This window comes from Peromyscus eremicus, chromosome X (genome assembly GCF_949786415.1).
Source record: "Peromyscus eremicus chromosome X, PerEre_H2_v1, whole genome shotgun sequence".
In the NCBI taxonomy this organism is placed as follows: Eukaryota; Metazoa; Chordata; class Mammalia; order Rodentia; family Cricetidae; genus Peromyscus; species Peromyscus eremicus.
In genome coordinates, this window is record NC_081439.1 from 65,701,425 (window position 1) to 65,722,957 (window position 21,533).

At 37.3% G+C, this 21,533-nt stretch overlaps 1 protein-coding gene across 1 annotated transcript in view; it reads left to right on the forward strand.

The window, feature by feature from the left end:
• Apool (apolipoprotein O like) overlaps nucleotides 1–21,533 on the forward strand; it is a 60,798-nt gene that overhangs the window by 10,669 nt on the left and 28,596 nt on the right. Inside the window, exons 2-4 of the mRNA XM_059250402.1 lie at nucleotides 11,612–11,716; nucleotides 16,347–16,466; nucleotides 19,488–19,542. Coding sequence (XP_059106385.1) covers nucleotides 11,612–11,716; nucleotides 16,347–16,466; nucleotides 19,488–19,542 — 280 coding nt within the window. The remainder of the gene's footprint in view (nucleotides 1–11,611; nucleotides 11,717–16,346; nucleotides 16,467–19,487; nucleotides 19,543–21,533) is intronic.

Below are 21,533 nucleotides of genomic sequence, written 5' to 3' on the forward strand. Positions count from 1 at the left end.
TCAGCAACTAAAGAGACTAAAGAAAAAAAAGTTAGCAAGGTCCAATATAGCATGAAAATATTCCATCATTTGTATTGGTTATTTCTTTAAAGAACACAGTTAGGTGAAGCTATGAGGATGGGAAGAATATATTTTTTTGGCATGTGAAACAGCCCATTTACCTATCTATCAAATTATTTATTCATGTTTATTAAATATATACATCATGCTTATTGCTGCATGTGCCAGTGGCCGAGACAAATATCATAAGCTTTATTAGTTATTGGAGAGAGAGAAAAGATGTTTTTCTAAGTTGAGAAATGCAGGGTTTATAGAGGACACATTTTAGGGTTATGTTATCCAGTGTAGGACTCAGAGGAGTATTTCAGGATGAAAGAAAGGGTTGGGAAGAATTTTTTTGTTAGTTCTCCATAATCCCTAATCTTTGAGTTGTTTCTTTTTTTTTTTTTTTTTTTGGTTTTTTGAGACAGGGTTTCTCTGTGTAGCTTTGGAGCCTGTCCTGGAACTCACTCTGTAGCCCAGGCTGGCCTCGAACTCACAGAGATCCGCCTGCCTCTGCCTCCTGAGTGCTGGGATTAAAGGCGTGCGCCCGCCGCCACCGCCCGGCCTTTGTTTCTCATTCTTATCCAGGATAATGTCTGGCCCATGGTCCAGCACAAGCTGTGCATGTTCTGGCATGCTGTACCCATTGCTTACACTGGCTCTGGCTGGCTACAGCCTGTTAACTGTCTCCTCTTCCACACTTGGTTGTTTAGAAGTCACTGTGCTGAGCAATAATACTTGTAGGTTATTTTACGTGTATGAACCTTACATGCTTTTAAGTTTGTAAATGGTGTATAATAAGGCTTAGATGCACAGCTATATATGTTTCTAGTCACAGATACGTGAGGCATCAATTGTAGTAGAGTCAATTTAAATTAGTTACTTACAAAGTAGTTATTTAAAAGACTTCAGTGTAAAACCAATCCTGAAATGAATTTTGACTTTGTGAAGACACTTTTCTGAGTAGCCACAAGTCTGAAACTCAAACAGCAAAAAAAAATGTAAGTCGATTTTTAAGCAAAACATAAAATCTTGCCCTAAGTTTATCACAAAGAGTAAGACAATCTGTTTAACAACTTTTGGTTGTTTAGACTTAAGAATTAAGTTATCGTTTTACATTGGTACCTTTACATTAGAGCATTAACAATTTTGAAGTATATGAATTTTATTAGTTCTCAAACTGGATTTTTATAATTGGGGTGAGATACCAATTTTTTATTTTGTGTTTTTTTAGCCTTGGTATAAATCTGTGTTAAAGACAGACTACATTTTAAAAGTAAATACAGAAATATCCAACACTATTAAGTTTTAAATTGTCAGAAATTAAAAAAAAAAAAAAAAGTGGGCCGGGCGGTGGTGGTGCACGCCTTTAATCCCAGCACTCGGGAGGAAGAGCCAGGAGGATCTCTGTGAGTTCGAGGCCGGCCTGGGCTACCAAGTGAGTTCCAGGAAAGGCGCAAAGCTACACAGAGAAACCCTGTCTCGAAAAACCAAAAAAAAAAAAAAAAGTGTGTGTGGCGGGGATGTCCACGGAGATTAGAAGAAGTTATCAGATGCCTTGGAGCTGAAACTATAGGCCATTTTGAGTGGCCTGATAATGGGTGCTAGGAACTTGGTCCCTGGAAGAGCAGGACTTAACTCTAAACCACTGAGCCATGTCTCCAGCCCAAACATATTTTTCTGCTTCACCAAATAGAGGTAAAAAGCAGCTAATTCTGACTGAACTGTAAAGATGGGAAAATGTCCCTGGAGAAAATATTCCTGCTGGGAACTTCCATCTTTCCTGTCCACTCAGGGTCAGCTCAGTGCCAGTGGCGGACACCCCCAAAATGTGTCTTAAGTCCATCTGAGTTACCGTTTTGTAATTGAACTTTGGGAGTCACAGCCTGTCCCCCAGGCCAGGTACAGACACCTGGCCTCACTAAGGTAATTAGAAGAGTCAAATTAAGAGTGGAGAGCAGAAAAGGGAAATTCGTGGATAAAAGGACCCAGTGACCTCACCCAAGTCTATTTCCCAGCATCTGATACTGACTATATTGAATTATCATGAAGATTTACAAATTCAATGTATGCCAAGTTCCTGGGAACATGCTAAGTGCTCCACAGACACAGAACTCAGTGTCTTCAGAGAACCTTTATGTGACTGGAGGCATTGTAGTAAGGTATGGCACAATACTGTACTTCTACCAGAGAGCAGGGCCATCCCTCAGCTTATTTTAACTCTCTGCACTTTTTCTTTCTTTTCTGACTGTGGGGTGCCTCCACTACCATCATTTGCTCTGCATCTGTTCTTTCTTCTATTTCCTGTCATTTCTTTTACTTCTTGACTGGTATATTCATTAATGGAGCTTTTTATAAAGGCAGCCACTGGAATGCCCTTGTCTCAGTTCTTTACCTCTTTCTTTCAGTTAGTTATTGATGTTCTGGGAAAGCTTTTTGGACAGGATATTTTAAGTTATGTTGTCCTGTTTCCTTTCTCCTTCTTATGATTTTAGGACTCCACTAAAAGTTCTAGACAGCTGAAATCTTCAGAATATTTTACTTTCACATGTATCCTATGTCTCTATTTGCTGTTATTTTTCTTTTTTTTTTCTTTTTTTCTTTTTTTTGGTTTTTTGAGACAGGGTTTCTCTGTGTAGTTTTGCGCCTTTCCTGGAACTCACTTTGGAGACCAGGCTGGCCTCGAACTCACAGAGATCCGCCTGCCTCTGCCTCCCGAGTGCTGGGATTAAAGGCGTGCGCCACCACCGCCCGGCTCTTTTTTTTTTCAAAGTGAAGTTTTTTATTTGGGTTTTATTCTTTGTGTACATAGGACCATGTCTGTTGGTGAAACTAATATTATGGTGTGTCCCACAGGTTCGAGTGTTTTGTCTTTTTTTTAATTTAAAATTTTTTTTTTTAATTTTACATATCAATCCAAGTTCCCCCTCCCTCTCTTTCTCCTGTCCCCCCTCTCACCTCCCACCCCCAACCCCAGTCCACTCCTCAGAGTGAGTAAGGCCTCCTTTGGGGAGTCAACAAAGTCTGGCATACTAAATTGAGGCGGGACCAAGCCCCTCCCACCTCCAAGCGCTGGGCAGAGATCCTAGACTTCAGTTGAAGAGAGGGAGGAGGGATCACAGGAGCAAGTGAGGTCAAGATCAAGATGGGGAAAACCGCAAGGACAGCTGACCCAAGCTAGTGAGAGCTCATGGACTCTGGCCTGTCATCTGGGGGACATGCATGGGACCGAACTAGGCCCTCTGAACAGTGGGTGACAGTTATATGGCTAGATGTGTTTGAGGGGCCCCTGGCAGTGAGACCAGGACTCATCCCAGGTGCATGAACTGGCTTCTTGGAACACATTCCCTAGGGTGGGATATCTTGCTCAGCTGTTATTGCTCTTTAATGCTTAGGTTAAATGTGATTTGTGAAGAAGACATTTTCCAGTGTCTGAACAAGGAAATGAATCTCCTTTGTAATCACACTATTTGATTTTTAAAAATTAAATGTATTAGTAAAGTTGTAGATGAATAAAAGAAAATATTTTTTCCTTAAGAGTATGATTTTCTCCTTCCTTATTTCAGATGATTGGGATTGTAATGAATTATGTGTCCCCATGACATTCTTAGGCTGGAAAAACAAAATTGGTATTCACATGTTTTACAAAATACATTTTAGAAAATTCAAGGTAATAGCGAATAATTACCATTGAAAACTGTTTATTGCAAAAAGTCAAAAGACTGGATAAAGATGATATAACTACTCTATATTTTAGATCTTGGCTCTGACATTTGTATAAGAATAACTTAGTGATTTGCTATCATTAATTTGTACTAAAACATGTATCTGATACAAACCCAGAGGTAAATTGGCTATAAGGCCTCTTAGATTTATTTGCTTCATTGTAAGATGGAAATGGTGAGGTTCAAAGTAGCATGAGAAGCCAAATCTAATTAAAGGGTTATGGGAAGCTTCATTGTGAGCCCTTATCTAGCAGTGTTGGGGTCTGTGAATTAATTAATCTGGTAAAAGAACTTGTAGAGCAAGTCTGCTGACCTGAGCCCTGTGCCAGAACCCACGTAGGGAGGAGGAGAGAAGAGGCTGAAAACTTGTCCTCTGACCACAATGCGTGCACCATGGCACCTGCACTACTCCCCTCCCCCACCCCACGTGAACATAAACACAGAGTGATCTGTTCTGAAAAGTGGTGTTTGTGGAGCAGTGATGCGGAGTTTGGTCAGAAGAATCCTGAAGGAAAGTACTAAAGGAGACACAAAGCTAGGAAAATAATGGATGACATGTTTCTTCAGAGATGGCACTGAGAGGGGAGGGGGCAATTTGTTTTTATGTTTGTATTCCCAGAACAGCTTCCATGTTTTGTTTAAGACTGAGAAAAATGTAAATAAAATATGTTTGTTTTTTATGATCATCATTCTCTAAATTATAGAGTTAGGCATCTTTCAGGAAAACCCATCCCATATGAGGATAAACTTTCTCATTTTTATTATTTCCATTCTTCCTTCTTGGAAGAATAACACCATTGTATTGCTTCACAGTGACCATGGCTAGCTTTGCTCCCAGTTTCAAGGCAGCATATATATTCTCTGAATGGATAGATACAGAGTTAAAAATTGATATGAGAATAGTTTAATCTCTCCTCTTTGAAAGGATCACAAGTTATTAAATGTTGCAGCTCCAAAGCAGCACCGTTTAATAAAACTGCCTTCAGTAATAGAAACTGTCTTAGTCTGTGCTATCCAGTAGAATAGCACCAGAGACACATTTATCTACTAAGGCCTTAAAATATGGCTTAGTGGGATAGAGGAGCTGCCTTTTAAATTAATTTTAATTCTAATTGATCGTAGTATAAGTAGCACCTGTGATGAGGGCCCTAAACACTTCTTTTTTTTAACAAATAAGGCATGACTAACTAGTTTTTGTCATATTTCCTTAAGCACAGATCTGTGACTAAACATAGTCATGCTGTGAGTAGTAGCTAGTGCTATTTCTACATCTGAATGCTTCAACACTTTCAAGTTGCTGATCAAATCATGATGAGTATTTCTACTCCATCTATCGTGTTTAGTAATACTTTGTATTGCTTCTTTTCTTACCATACAAATTCTACTATCCTTAGCAAAACAGAAAATAGAAGGTCTAGCAAGATGGCTTTGTGGCTTAAGGTACTTGCCCCCATACCTGAAGATCTGAGTTTGAATCCCAGGGCTCACATGGTAGAAAGAGAGAACCAACCTCCATAAATTATACTCTGACCTTCACATATGTGCATGGCATGTCCATCCCCAGAACACACACAAAATAAATACATGTCGATTAAAAAGAAAGAAGCAAGTAGGACTTCAGAATGAAGTTTTTAAATAAACTTGAGGGAATAGTTCTTAATTGTCTGTACTGAATTTAGTATTAGTACTCATTATTTTGTGTGCATGGGTATTTTGCTTCTGTGTATGAATGTACACCACTTGTGTGTCTGGTGCCCACAGAGGCCAGAAGAGAACATGGAACTGGAGTTACAGACGGTTGTGAGCTACCATGTCTATGCTGGGAATTGAACCCTGGTCCTCTCTCGAGGAGCAGCCAGCGTTCTTGACCACTGTGCCATTTCTCGAGCCCTTAACTTCATTTTTAAATTAGCACACACAGTATTAGATAGCATAATGTCTTTAAGTAGTGTGTTAAACTCAATTCTTTCCTCCCTCACTTCTCCATTCCCCTTCTCTTCCCTGCTGCTGCCTTGTATTCGCCACGCTCTGAGTCTTTCTGCTTCCCGCACTTCCTGCTTTCAGGGCACCTCTTTAACTTCTAAATTGTTAGAAATTTTCTAAAGTATTAAAATTTCCTTGTAGTTTCCATATTCACGATGTTTGATGTGAGTAAACATATGTTATAATCAGTGCAACATCACTAAATATAAAATAATTACTTCTGGTGACTTTCCCTTTTGGAGGAAAAGGGTGACAATAGCTTATTTGCTACAAAATTATGTACTTGAAAATTATCACTGTCATTTACCATCATACATTGTCATAATTAGAAGAAACTCTGGATGCTTTGTAGTGCAACCTCCTTTGAAAAGTGGGGAATTTGAGGCATAGTGTATACAAAAGGTCGGCTAGAACCCAATTTTTCTATTTCACAGCCTTGTGTTCCTTCAATGATAGCATTTTTACCTTTGCCTTTTAGACCTTCACAAGTGAACTGGCCTCGGGGCACTGGAAAGTACGAAATTCTATTAGCTGCTAATGGCTGTCCTATATTTTGATGACTAATCTCAACTTGTCACAGCTCATTAGGTACTAGAAATAGACTCACTAAGTTCCTGAGCCAAATATTTAAAAGCGTTTTATACTTGCAATATTGCAAGCACAATTGAATTTTACAAATCTCAATTTGAAGGACCAGCTGGCTGTTTGTATGAGGCACTTGTTGCATAGCTATATTCTAGGGTGCCAGCATGTTACCACAGGTGTCTAAAATATGATTCCTCTTTCTTTGAGCAAGGAGAAAGCACAATCACTTTTCTGAATTGTATTGATCAAAAGGCTAAATCTTGTGGTTGTAATTCTGTGAGGACAGATTATAATGTAGGCCAGCTTCAGTTTTCTCCAACAGTGAAACTATTCTAACCTGCCCACAGCATTTGCTGCTGCTATTAGATCTGACATTTTAAAATGTCATGGTGGATTTCCTGAGCAAAATTCTTTAGAAATGAAAGATACACTTGATTTTAGCCAAAAGGCAAAGAAGCGATCAAAAGTAAATGATAAACAATTAACTCACAGATTTCCTGGGCCCACATCTTTTCTATTTGAATCTCCATATCAATCTAGCTATAGCTGTCACTGCTGCCAGAAAAAAAAAGTATGTATTCTACCTTTGTCCCTAAGGAGTTAATAGTCTACTTGGGGAGCAAATGATCATGCCAGTGACACATGAAATAAAAAGCTCAGGATAAGAGTTAGGGAGAAAGAAGACTACCTGTATAGACTGGAGATAGATTACAGAGAACATGAAAGATAAAAAATGGTTTCAAGCAGTGTGTGAGGAAAGAGGAAGCCAATTTATTTTCTTGAAGCAGGATGGTGATCTGATTGACAATAAAATTATCTTGACTTGACAGAGGCAATTACACTTGGCTGGAGTTAGATGAGACCATAGAGTCGTGGCCATGGGCTAGGAGAGACTAAGGATGACAGCAATGATGATGATGGTGGTAACAGCTAATATATACTGAACCTTTTCTCTGTGTTAGTTCCTTTGTGATAGGTGACATTAGACATATGGACATTGACACATGAATTCACTTTCTCAGAGCCACATCATGAATAAAGAGTAGAGCCATAATTTACATTCAAATTTGACTCTGAAATCTGCCCTCTTTGTACTACTTTACCATATAGATGAGAAGGGCTTGGGCTAGGTTGTATACCTATATTATTAACACTCATTGACATAAGCTGTTGCATTATATATTGTCTCTCCTATTATTAGACTGAGACTCTGAGAATGCAGATCATAGCTTGCAACCCCAGTACAATTTCATTACAGTGTCTATGTGATAACGTTTGCCTCTTCCTTATCCTTCCTCGTTTTTCTCCTACCTCTTCCTCCTCCTTGTATGTTGATTAGCTTTACCCAAGCATGAGTTACAGTGCTGCTGGCCATGAGGTCAGTGTTAATGAATCAATAAAATATATTAAATAAAATGTCCTGAATTAGAAATGAATGTGAAACAAGGTTATATATTGATGAAAATAAAACCAGTGAATCATGGGAAGCTAACCCTGGATTTTCCCCAGGAGCAGTGGTTCTCAGCTACTTTATAGAACAGAGCAATCACAAATAACAAGAATCAATTGTTTTCATTATAAAAATGCTGGTAAGGGATGAGTTGTACCAGAATGAGAGAGTTATGTGCTGTTTATCTTTGCTGTTTATAATCTTTATGTTACAGAATGCTCTTCCTAAGGCTTGCTGTCTTTTGGGAGGAACTGGTTTTAATACTCATTGGCTTTTAAAAAATCCTTTATAATTTGCCCTTGACAAATCATTATTTTTGCAGTTACAGATAGTTTTAACTCAAGTTCTTTCATTCTTGTTAAAGCCAAAGCGCCTCTTCTTAATTTTAATGCTATTTGATTAATTGACAGTCTTACCTTATAATTTTATAGTATTCTTAAATTCCTCTGGTACTTAAAAATACTTTTGTTTGTTTGCTTTTATTTGCTTGTAAATCAGGAATTGACAGTGTTGTTTGTAGTGTTTCTGTTAAGGGTCAGTTAATACTTTTGGCTCTGTGGAATATGTAAGGTCTCTAGTCACATATACTTCTTTGCTCTTCCTTTTACAAACCTTAAAGTATGCTTTACAGTCATTTTGTTTAGCTCAGAGCTCAGTCCAGAATTGGCCCAGCATTGTGGTTTGCCAAGCCTTGTTCTAGTGTTTCAGTGTGCTATGCCATCAGCCACTCCATTTCACTGTTTTAACTTGTGCTTAACAAGGATGAAGCATGCTAATCTGTTTTTGTTTTAGATCATAATTATCAACCAACTCATATGAATTTATTTTAAAGTTTAGATGATATCACTGCATTGCATGAATTAATGTAACTACACTAAGAATAGTAGGAGAAAAGTTTTCATATATTACAATACTTCCAAAGTGTTTTTCTTTATATCTAGGGATTACTATCTTAGGAAAAAATAGTTTTTAAATACTATAAGACGACCTATTTCACATAATCATCTTAGGATTTTAGTAACAAAATTCCATAGGTTTGTAGGTAAGCATGCTTTATGGCATCAGTTTTAGTAATTTTGAATCTTTCAACGTAATTTTTAGTGATCTGGGTGATCACAAATACCTTGTGCGTCTAGGAAAAACAGCAGAATTAGCAAGAGACATGAATATGAAAGTTCTTGTTATGTAGCCAGCCCTGATTTAGAACTTGTCTTCCTGCCTTGGCTTCCCTAGTGCTGAGATTATAACTGTTTGCCACTTAGAAGTAGTGGCATTGAACATTATGTGTGTGTGTGGTATGTGTATGAGTGTTTATTTGTATGTTAGTACACAATTATGCGAGTGTACTTGCTTGTATGTGTGTATGGATAGGCCAGAGGTTGATAGCAAGTGTCTTCTTGATCACTTTCCATGTTTAATTCACTGAGGTAGGATCTCTTACTGAACCCAGAGTCCTGGAGCTCACCATTTTGGCTAATCTATTTAGGCAGCTTGTTCCAGGAGTTCTGACTCTGTCCTGAGTGCTGGGATTGTATGCTGACTCCAAGGCTCTTCCAGCCATTTAGAGTGCGTGACAGGGATCCATACTCCAGTCTTCATATTTGTATGGAAAGTGCTTTATCCACAGAGTCATTTTGTGGCCAGACATTAATTTTTTACTAAAAAGGTTTTGTTATTTACAAAACCTATGCTAAAAACAAATCAAATGAATTATACTTGTTAATTTTCTTTCATATTAAAATAACTAATATTCTTTTTATTTTCTTTAAAATTGTACTTAATATATTAACTTAAAGTATATATTATTTGCTGCTGTGTTTTGAAGTAAAAACTAGTTTTGCAGCTTCCTTGGAGTGAGGTTTTGTTTCTTTATTTAAAAATATTAATTAAGCAAAATTTAAATTATGTGTATGTGGAGGGGTATGTGCCAGTGCAGGTGTTTAAGGAGGCCTAAGGCATTGGATCCCATGGAGCTGAGTTGCAGGAAGTTGTGAGCTGCTATGTGGGTGCTGAGAACTGAACTCAGATCCTCTGCAAGAGCAATATGTGTAGCTAGAGTTTTCCTGCCTGGCCCACAGTCAGGACAAATCTCTATCACCTGCCAGTCCCACAGCCTCAGACCCGACCAAGTAAACACAGAGACTTATATTGGTTACAAACTGTATGGCCATGGCAGGCTTCTTGCTAACTGTTCTTACAGCTTAAATTGATCCATTTCCATTAATCTATACCTTGCCACATGGCTCGTGGCTTACCGGCATCCTCACATGCTGTTTCTCATTGTGGCGGCTGGCAGTGTCTCTCTGACTCAGCCTTCCACTTCCCAGCTTTATTCTCCTCCTTGTCCCGCCTACACTTCCTGCCTAGCCAATGGCCAATCAGTGTTTTATTTATTGACTAATTAGCAACACATTTGCCATACAGAACATCCCACAGCAAATATGTGCTCTTGACTGCTGAGCCATCTTTCCAGCCTCAGAGTTTCTTTTAAGTTGTACAGCTTCATTTAAATTCACATACAGGGTATTAGACACCAAGGCATTTTCAAACAACATGTGTTTCGGTAGATTTTCTTCTCCCTTCCTGTTTTCCACTACCCTGCCTTGATCCCCAATTCTGTCCTGTACCCAGTTTCTTTTCCTTTTATAAGTCACTTGTGCTTTTGCTCACCCTTGTCCTTCCATGGTGTCTGTTTTTACCCTTTCTTGTTCTCCTTTCTAGTTTTATAGACTTTAAACACATTTATAGTCATATGAAATTTGCAAAAAAGTGGATAGTCCCGGAAAGCATAATATTAACAAGGTAGCTCAAAATCTTCCATGTTTTTAAGTTATACTTTTATTTATTTATTTTGCATGTGCCAGGGTGTACATGTGTCACTGTGTTCACATGGAGGTTAGAGGACAACTTGTTTGTAAAAGTGGCTCTTTTCCTCTAATCTGGGTCCTGGAGATTGAATGCCACTAGTCAGACTTGGTGGCAGGCACCCTTATTAGCTGAGCCATCTCAGCCTTTCATTTTTGATTGCATGTGTGCCTGTGTGATATGTGTGTGTTAGTGCAGTCATCCATGTGACATGGCATGATTGTGCCATGGTGTGATTGTGGCCGTCAGAGGATGACAACTGTTGGGAGTCAGTACTCTCTTTCACCTTTTCCAGGCAGGATTTCTCTTTTCTTTCTGAGGCATGGCATACTCCAAGTAAACTGGCCCAAGTGTTTCTGGGAGATTTTCCTGTCTCTACCTTCCGTTCCCCTAGGCTGCATTTCAGGTGTGCACTGCTGCATCTGGCTTTTTATGTGAGTATCAGGAATTTAACTACTCAGGTCGCCAGACTTGCAAGTGCTTTTACCTGCTGAACCATCTTATTGGCCTCTCGATTGCTTTTTGTGAGACATAGTTTCATGTTGCCCAGGCTGGCCTTAAACTTGTTATGTAGCCAAAGATCACCAATAAACTCTGGATTTTTCTTCTCTGCCTCTTGAGTGCTAGTATTACAAGCATGTGCTACCTACCAAGGTAGGTTTATGTAGCATGGGAATAGACGATAGGACTTTGTCTGTGCTAGGCAAGTAATGTTATTACTCTAGGAGACTGTAGTAAAGATAAGAGCTCATATATGTTCATTTAAAATCAGACTTTGAAGAAGACAATAAGATTTTTGCACTACAATAGTTAGGGCAGCACAAGGGGTTTATGTAAATGTATAAAGTAATTTGAAATAGTTGATTATTGAATATATTTCCCAAGATTCCCCCAATACTTATCAGGACTTAGAAACAGAGAATCTTTTCACTTACAATGGTCATTTTCATGTCTTTTTCAGATGAGAAAGTTGACACCCATGCCTGCAGGTCTGATGTATGCATCTATAAATGTACATCAGGCCAAAGAAGAGGAACCCAAAAAGCAGCTAGTGAGACCAGAACAGGTAATTGGCCTACCAAAGCTTAAGAATTTTGCATGATATAGAGATAATGGAAAAACTATGTAGGTGTTTTTGCTACATCTATCATAATAGATGTTATCTATTTTATAAGTATAAAGAAATAGTTATGAGATATCTAAAATACATAGTATATTTAGTAGAAACACAAAATTGTAACTTAAAAATAGTGATTTTTCTTAATGGCAAACCATTAAGAATGGGGTCTTCAGCCACAAAATCTTCGCCCTACAGTTTGTCCTGCCTGAAGAGTGTTCTGGCACTGGAGCCTAGCAGAATCCTCATCAAAGAGACCAGAGAGACTTTATCCAGCAATTGATGAGAGCAAATGCAGAGTCCCACAGCCAAACATTAGGCAGAACTCAAGGTTTCCTGAGGAAGAGGTGGACGAAGGATTGGATTGGAGGAACCAGAGTGGTCAGGGACACCATGAGAACATGTCCACAGAATCCATTGATTGGGACCCATGGGGGCTGCAGAGATCAGGGAGCCTATAGGGGTCTGACCTAGGTCCTCTGCATATATGTTATGGCTGAGTAGCTTGGTGTTCTGTGGGATTCCTAACACTAGGAGCAGGAGCTCTCTCTAACTCTTTTGTCTACTTATGGGACACTAGAGGAATCACTTTCTCATCAAAACTTATACCGTTTTGAGATTTGTGATGGTTTGGGGGTTATCCTAGAAGTAGGGCATTCCTTCTCTTTCACCAGGATTGCCTGGCTTACTTTTTGGAGGCATTTTTTGCTTCCCATCCACCAAAAGTGAGCCATGCACCTGGAGCTGTATTCAGCTTGGCCTCTTTTCCATGAGTCCTTTTTCTCCATTCTTGTTAGTTATCTTCTCACTGCCTGTCCTATTTTGCTTTCTCTATGGCTGTGATAAACACAATGACCAAAAGCAACTTGGGAAGGAAAGGGTTTGTTTTATCTTTAAAACTTACACTCCATCATGAAGAAAAGTCAGGGCAGAAACCCAAAGCAGCAACTGAAGCAGAGGCCTTGCAGAAATGATACTGACCTGTTTCTCCTAGCTTGCTCAGTTTGCTTTCTTACACCATGTAGAATCATCTGCCCAGAGGTGGCTCCACCCATGGTGGACTAGATCCTTCTACGTCAATCATTACTCCAAGAGTGCCCACAGCCTTGCCTACAGTCCGTTCTGATGAAGGCACATGCCTAATTGAGGTTCTCTCCTTTCAGATGACTCTAGCATATGTCAAGTTGAGAGAAAACTAACTAGTCTGTGACTTTGAGAATTTCTGATGCTCTTCTTTCCTTTATTTCTTTAGAATTTTAATCTGCCTTTTCTTATTCTGATTCCTCTCCTTCACCAGGTTACAGGGCAGCATTTTCCAGTCCGCCACCTTATCTGAAAGGACTAATATTTTTGAATAGCAAAACTAGTGGGTTTTTTTTTTTGCTATGTTGTAGAACATACAGAATTCCCAAGTACATTTTAATTGGAATTCATTCATTTGCTTATTAAACAAGGCTGGTTGCTAGCTATATGCTAGGAAATATTTTTAAAAATCAGAATCTAATTTTGAGGAACTTAAAATGTCAAAAGGATGAAAATGTGATGTACACACAGAATGTCAATGTATCTTTATTGTGTAATTTGGACAATACCTCTGTTTAAATCTACTTGTTAATACAGTCTAAACCAAGTCAGAATACTTTGAATAAGGTGTTTTGGTCATTTTAAGTTTTTGTTAAGTTTCTAACTGAACAAAAAACTTTGACTCAACTTTTCTTGTTAAACATCTTTTAAAAAAGGATCAATATGTTCTTGCTTTATTGAGTGCCATTTAGTGAACGTAATTAAATCCTCCTTTAATAGAAAACTTTGCAGGGCTATGAGACAACCATCTTTTAACCAAGAAATTTATAGATCACTAGAATGAATGGTCAAGCCATAATTATCCCTGGAAATTTCTTTTCTAAATTCATCAGTGTCATGAATTTGACTTATTTTATTGTTATTTGATGGTGTTGGATCATCGCTAGAACAGGAGTTAAAGGTGATTATGAGCTGCCATGTGTGTGCCAGCTGGGAATTGAACTCAGGTTCTCTGGAAGAGCAGCCCATGGTCTTAACTGCTGAGCCATCTCTCCAGCTCCACCATTTCCTTAAAAAACAAAAACCAAAACCCAAAACTTTATGATGGACAAACATATAAATTAACTTTACCACATATAGGTTTTTTTTGGTGGGGGGGGGCTCTCTATAATAAACCTGATATCTATATTTATAACTATATCTAACTAATCTAGAGCTACATCACCTTTCATATAAATTATAAATTTCGGGCACTCCTAAATACACATAGGTATGTGACAAACTTAAATTCAAGCCTTAGTTTGAAAGGAGAAAGAGAAGCTCCTTAATCCTAGTATAGCTAGCAAAGAGCTAATTAATTATAAAACAAGAATAATGTTATAAGGCATATATACATTGTACAAGGCAAAATCTAGCTAGTCAGCATATGCACCATATCACCTAGGTATCTTTTACGTCTACTATACTATCCCATGTTTGTTTTTGGTAGATCAGATCCAAAGCCATTAGTCATCTAGTTCCTTTTCTGTTGTTCTGGAAACTTGAGTCTCCTCAGTTATATCCTCACCAACCTCCATGAAAAAGTGCTGCACCCTGAGTATGAAATCATTCTTTTCTTTAAGCAAAGAAGTCCTTATTTGTTTATTTTCATAAATTTTTATATTTATATTTGTTTTTATTAAATATTGGTTAGAGTGTATTTGACATTTGAAAGGTATAAATAATAATATAAAACCATAATGGATAACCATGTGCCTGCTACTCAGTTTAGAGCAAAGGCAAAATCTCCCGTATTCTCATCCCTTTATTGACATATACCCATGATTCCACTGAGTTTGTTTCATTCCCTTTTTATTTTATTTATTTTTCTTAAATTTGATTTAATGTAAATGTGGGTGTTTTGCCTGCATCCTTGCCTGTGTACCACATGTGTGCCTTGTTCACACAGACGCCAGAGAGGGTGTTGGATCCTCCCTGCAGCAGAAGTTAAAGGTGGTTGTGAGCTGCCATGTCAGTGCTGGGAATTGAATGTGGGTCCTTTGGAAGAGCAACCAGTGCTCTTAACTGCTGAGGCTTTTCTTTAACTCCATTATTTCCTTAAAAAAACAAAACCAAAGCCAAAACACTTTATGGTACCTTATCTGTTTTGGTAAGCAATTTGGGTGTTCATACACATTTGAATTATATATTTATGGAACATACTTGCATGTAATTTTCTGCATCTTAGCGTTTTGGTTTAGTAGTAGTTTCTTGAAATTCATCCTTATTTTTGTATGTGGCTGTAACTGATTTTTATTTTTTATTTTAATTGCAGCAAGATCTTACTATGTAGCTCCAGCTGGCCTGGAACTAGCAGTGTTGTGTAGGTTGGCCTCAGACCTGTGAAGATCTGTCTGCCTCTGCCTCCTGAGTAGTGGGATTAAAGGCATGCACCATCATGCCCAGCAATGTGATTATAGTGATTATAATTTTTATATTTTGCCCTAATTTATAATAGTCTGTGGTATGGATTATAATCCAGTTTAACTTTCTACTTTTCCTTTGATGAATATTTGAGTTGTTTCCAGATTTTTACAGTTAAAATTTTGCTAGGATTAAGGGCTGGTGAGATGGCTCAGAAGGTAAAGATCTGTACTGACTAGTCTTATGTCAGCTTGACACAAGCTAGAGTTATCTGAAAGGAGTGAACTTCAACTGAGATCCAGCTGTAAGGCATTTTCTCAATTAGTGATTAATATGGGAGGGCCCAGTCCATTGTGGGTGGTGCTATCCCTGGGCTAGTGGTCCTGGGTTCTATAAAAAAAGCAGGCTGAGCAAGCCATGAGGGGCAAGCCAGTAAGCAGCACTCCTCCATGGCCTCTGCATCAGCTCCTGCCTCCACATTCCTCCGCTTTTGAGTCTCTGTCCTAACTTCTTTCAGTGATGGACTATTGCATGGAAGTGTAAGCCAAATATACCCTTTTCTCCCCAACTTGCTTTTGGTCTTGGTGTTTTCACCATAGCAATAGAAGTGCTAACTAAGATAAGGTCCTTACCATCAAGCCTAATGACCTATTTTCAGTCCCTGGAATCCTCATGGTGAATTGAGAAAACCAACTCCCATATACCTCCACATGCACACCATAGCATATGTGTGCATAATCATGCATGCATACATACAATTAAATATAATTTAATTAAAATATGCTAGGATTAAAACTAATGTGTCTCTTGGGTATGGTGATCAACATCTGTAATCCTAGTACTCAGGAAGCAGAGGTTGGAAAATCGTGAGTTTGAGGCCATCTTAGTACCTTGAGCTACGTAGTGAAGCCCCGTCATAGAAACAAAATAACAAACAAAACAACCCACTGGGTCATACTATATATGACATCACTTGCTTCTACTTTTCTAAATAGTTTTTATGTTCTGTTTATCATATCCTATTGGTAGTTTAGATTCTATAGACAATTTTAGCCATTTTTTAGGAGGAAGGTTGATGATTCCTGCTTTGACACAATGCAGGAAAAGGCAGCCCAGCTATTTATTTTTGACATGAACTTTATTCTATCCCCAGCTCCCCATATATACTGCACCACCTCTTCATTCTAAATATGTTGAAGAACAGCCTGGTTATTTACAAATGGGCTTTGCATCCATCCGTACTACAACTGTTCGTTATATTGGCTGGTGCAAGGTAAGTCTATTTTGATAGTAGATAAATATCAATGTTTTTGATTAATTGTTTCAGGTATATATAGATGCATTCTTAAAAAGAGAAGAAACCACCTTGAAACTTAGTGGATTAAAATACTAAACATTGTATAATGGCTCAGTATTTTGAAAATTAGTAATATGATGAGAGTTCAGACAGCTGATTCTTCTATTCATATGGTATTGCCTGAGGCCACTCAGTGGCATTCATCGGGCAAATGGGCTGAGCTAGAGAGGCCAAAATAGCTTAATTTGTATCTTTAACACCCTGTCAAGGGTGGCTGGCAGACTAGACTCAGCTGACATTGTTGACTGAGATGGAAGCTGATAGCACACTGATGTTTTATTACCATCACCATATAAATTTAGTTGTGTGTTGTTAACATCTCTACTGTGAGGATCTTAGTAATAGTGGTACCAGTGTTTTTCTAATTCTAGAGTAATAATCACAGCTTTTACTTCACCAACAAATGTAGCCTGGTTGTAAGCCTGTGTGTGTTTTTAACATTTATTTCATTATTTTTTGATAATTTCATACATGAGCACCATATTTATATCAGTACATGAGTATTGTATTTACATCATTTCCAGCCCAGCCTCTCCCTCCTCTAACTCCCCCTGTGTATACACACACACACACACACACACACGCACACACACACACACACACACACACACACACACACACACACACACGCACGCACACGCCCCCCCCCCCCACACTGCTAGTCTATATAGTGTTGCTCATTTGTATATGTATTTAGGACTGACCACTTGGCATCAGATAGCCTATCAGGGTGCTTGTTTTCAGAGAACACTGGTTTCCCTTTAAGAGAAAAGGCCATTAATTAATTGCCTATGGCTCTTAATCTATGACTGGGGCCCTGTGAGATTTCCTATATCTTAGTTGGAATGTCAACTGATAATATCATTGTGAAGGTCTTGTTTAGGCTACCATGTTAAGATTTCTAGATGCAGATTCCCTGTCATATATAGTTCTAATATATTCCTTTTCAAAAGAAAATTTTGAGGCTGGTGAGATGGCTCAGTGGATAAAGACACTTGGAATGCAGGCCTGGTGACCTGAGTTTGATCCCCAGAACCCATGAAAGGAAGAAAGAGAGAAACAACTTCACACAGTTGTTCTCTGCCTGACTTCCACACACTGTGTGCATATATACACAGATACACAGACACACACACACACACACACACACACACACATCATCATCATCATCATCATCATCATCAAGAAATTCAATGAACTTATAAAAAATAGCGTCCTTCGGTGAAATATCTAATCAGTGAACTCTGATCAATCTGGATGGTATTTCAAACACGATATGGGGTTATTTTTGAAAGTTTGTGCTTGTCATACAATTCCAGGGTACTGCTTGTGCTAGTCATCCTTAATAATGTGATCTCTGTGGGAAATATCTTTACTAATTGTGGTCTGAGTCATGCCCCTCAGGCTATATGCCAAGAACTAGATGATTCAGATTTAGGTCTCTTGAGACCTAATTTTCTATAGTGTACTCAGATGTGTCTTCAGTGAGGTAATTGTTCCTGAGAGATCTTTAAATTGCTATTGTAACTATCACCCAATTTAAGACTGAAAGAACATTTTATTCTGTTAATATGCTGAAGCAAATAGGTTGATGAAGGGCACTTTCAAATGCATTTCATCTTCAATGTAAACAACTTTTCCTCTCTAATTTTCTCCTAAATACGCAATCTATTCCTCAAAAAAAAGTCTGATTTAAATTACTTCTTTGTGAAAAGTAGCATCATGTAGTGCAAATTTAAGTGCATGCTCCTAGCCTACACTTTAGTGTCTTGAAATTTAGGTAACAGTGCCCCCCAGTGGTAAAAATGAATTCTTAAACACAGCTAAAGAAAATTTCCCCAAAGACCAGTTTTCTTCCTTGATGGTTAAATAGTTCAAAACAGATCAGTAAGTATTTTAATGCTGCAGTTGATGTTTTCTGAGTCACTCAAGAGAAATGTCTCAATGGCACTCTATGTTTTATGCCAGTTTGTATAGCTTTAAACCAGGGTGAGCATCTATGCTCATTCTTAAACTGAGACAAAATTAGTAGACCAAGACATCTCATTTCCCTCAGTTGTTTCTAATACAATAGTTTCTGCTCTTCTGCACTGAAAATATCTATTATTCTTGTTTCCATGTCATGGTTTCATACATAAAGAGGCCATATGTTTGGATTGTGCTTTCTTGTTTGTACAAGAGAATCCAGCATGGAATATAGCAAGATTCTGAGTAAATCACTCATATTTCCCCTAGTGTAAGTGAGACAACATCTACTATTCAATGAATGTAACAGTATCTTGGCATTCAAGTAAGTTAGAAACAGATAAACAGAAAAACATTGCTTTAGCGTATTAATCCCTTTGGTGGGTTAGTATAATCTTGATTTATGGAGAATATATATTCGTATTTAAAAATAAATGCCTCATTTGTTTTTTCTCATTCTAATTGCACACTAAGATAAAGGGAAGAGATAAAGTGCTTTTCATTAGGCCTTTCCTGTTTTTGTTTTTTTCTCTACAAATCATTATGCTGTTGCTATTGAATCCTTATTAGTCAGACAGTTTGTGTATGTGCTGTGATATACCCCCCTTCATGATTTATTTTAGAGCCATTCATTTTTTCCAGGCCATTATATAGTAAGATGATAAGTCATTATAAAATTTTCAGTATCTTTTCTGTGAAGTCACTGATTATTTTAAAGGTATTACTTTACCCACTTTTATGAAGAAAATAATACACCAGAATTACTATGTTAAATAAAATGGAAAGTAAGAGATGAAAATATGATAGAGTAAGCAAGTATACTCATAGTGAATAAACAGAAAATCTGGATTTAGATTTGAGTGTAATACTAAATCCACAGCTAAATGTAATCTCAGATTTGTGGGCTATTGTGTCAATCAACCACTTCAAAAATCCACATCTCTTTTGTTTTCCTTTTCTTTTTTGGCTTAGGGTGTTTATATCTTTATGAAGAATGGGATAATGGATACAGTACAATTTGGAAAAGGTAGGTGAGTAAACCATCTATAAGTAGAAAAATACTATGGATTTAAGTTGTATTCTTTAAAAATTTAAGAATATAAACATAGTATATTATCCATTACTATGATTACACTGATGTAGAAGATAAATTCTGTACTTTATCTGTAACAATAACACAGCAATAGTATGTACTATTTATTTTACAATTTATTACATGCTGAGGCCTCGTCACATTGCTGAGTGTTGCTATTATAACTATAGAGTTTTCTCTTACAGATTAGAAAATGAGGGTTAGAAAGTTTAACAAGTTTCCCAAGGTTACTAGGAGGAATACCCAGATTCAAACTCAGGTCATCTTTAACTAAAGTCTACGTTGTATATTTATAAAACATAAGGTAAAGATATATCCCCCTTTTGCTAATTAGTTTAAATAAATGTTATTATCTATTAAAATACATTATGCTTTTTTTATCAGTTGCTGGGAAATTACATAGCAATCACTCATCTTGAACTGTTTCAGCTAATGTTGGAAAGTAATTGTATTTGATGCTTTAGCTTCTTAATGGTATTTGGCAGCAGACTTAGCTCCCCAATATTCCTTGCTTAGAGCAGTTGGCAAAAATAAACATATGGAAAACACAAAGAAAAATCAGCTAATATTTTAGGTATGTACAATAAGCTTAATGAACTTTATTTGAAATATTATTACTTAATATGAATTAAGGATTAACATTTATCAATAGTTTTTGAGACAAGGTCTTACTGTGTAGCCTAGGTGAACCTGGAACTCATTATCTTCCTGTCTTATCATCTCAAGTGCTGGGTTAATACATGCAACAATATACCCAGCTATCTTTCATTAATCTTGAGGAACATAATTATGTATGTGATTATTGTCAAATAACTATGATAGAAGAGTGTATTTTTAGATCTGGAAACAATTTGAATGTATAAAACACCAAGGCATATATACTTTGGATTATGCTTTATGTGTTTTTGGTCTATTTTCACTTTTCATCTTGATCTTTGGTTTTAACCAGTGGCTAATGTGAGGTTATTGGAAATAGTGACAAGAGGTGTCTAATTGCAAAACTCCTATATAAGATAGCATTAATTCTTGCTGAATCCTACCAGTGTTGAAGCCTGTTCATTGGAGGGATATAAAACATATACAATCATGTGGTTGATATATTATGCACCCCAATAAACTTATCTGAAAAAAGATAGAAATAATAGAATAAAAGCTAGATTATACTAGATTATAATAATAGAAAAAAGGTAGAATCTACTCTAAAAAAAGGAGATCTAGAAATGATAGAATAAAGGGTAGAATATTGAATCTACTCTGAAAAGTAAAAGGAGACAATATGGATATGATAAGATAAAAGGTAGATTATTGAATCTACTTTAAAAAAGGAACTACTTGTTTTAAATAGGATAAGTAATGAAATTTTTTGTCTGAATTTGTCAAATGTTAATGTACTGGACATTGTTAATGTATATAATGGAGTTTTTTGTCTGAATCTGTCAAATGTTAGTGGACTAGACATTGTTAATATAATTCTTGACTGTATATATTGTATACACTCATTGTATATACTTTTTCTTATTAGTTATAACTTTTTTATTTTAAACAAAAAAAGGGAAATGTGGTTGATATATTATGCACCCCAATAAACTTATTTGGGGTCAGAGAACAGAACAGCCACTATATTAAACATAGAGGTTAGACAGTGGTAGCGCATGCCTTTAATCCTAGCATTCCAGAGGCAGAGATCCATCTGGATCTCTGTGAGTTCAAGACCACACTGGAAACAGCCAGGCATGGTGACACATGCCTTTAATCCCAGGAAGTGATGGCAGGAAGCAGAAAGGTACATAAGGTGTGAAAACCAGGAACTAGAGGCTATTGGTGTAAATATTAAGGCCACTCCACGTAGTTAAAAGGAGATTTATTTAATGGCGTAACTTACAAATTAAGGGATAGGTAGGTCGCGGGGTCTGGGGAAGGTGTAT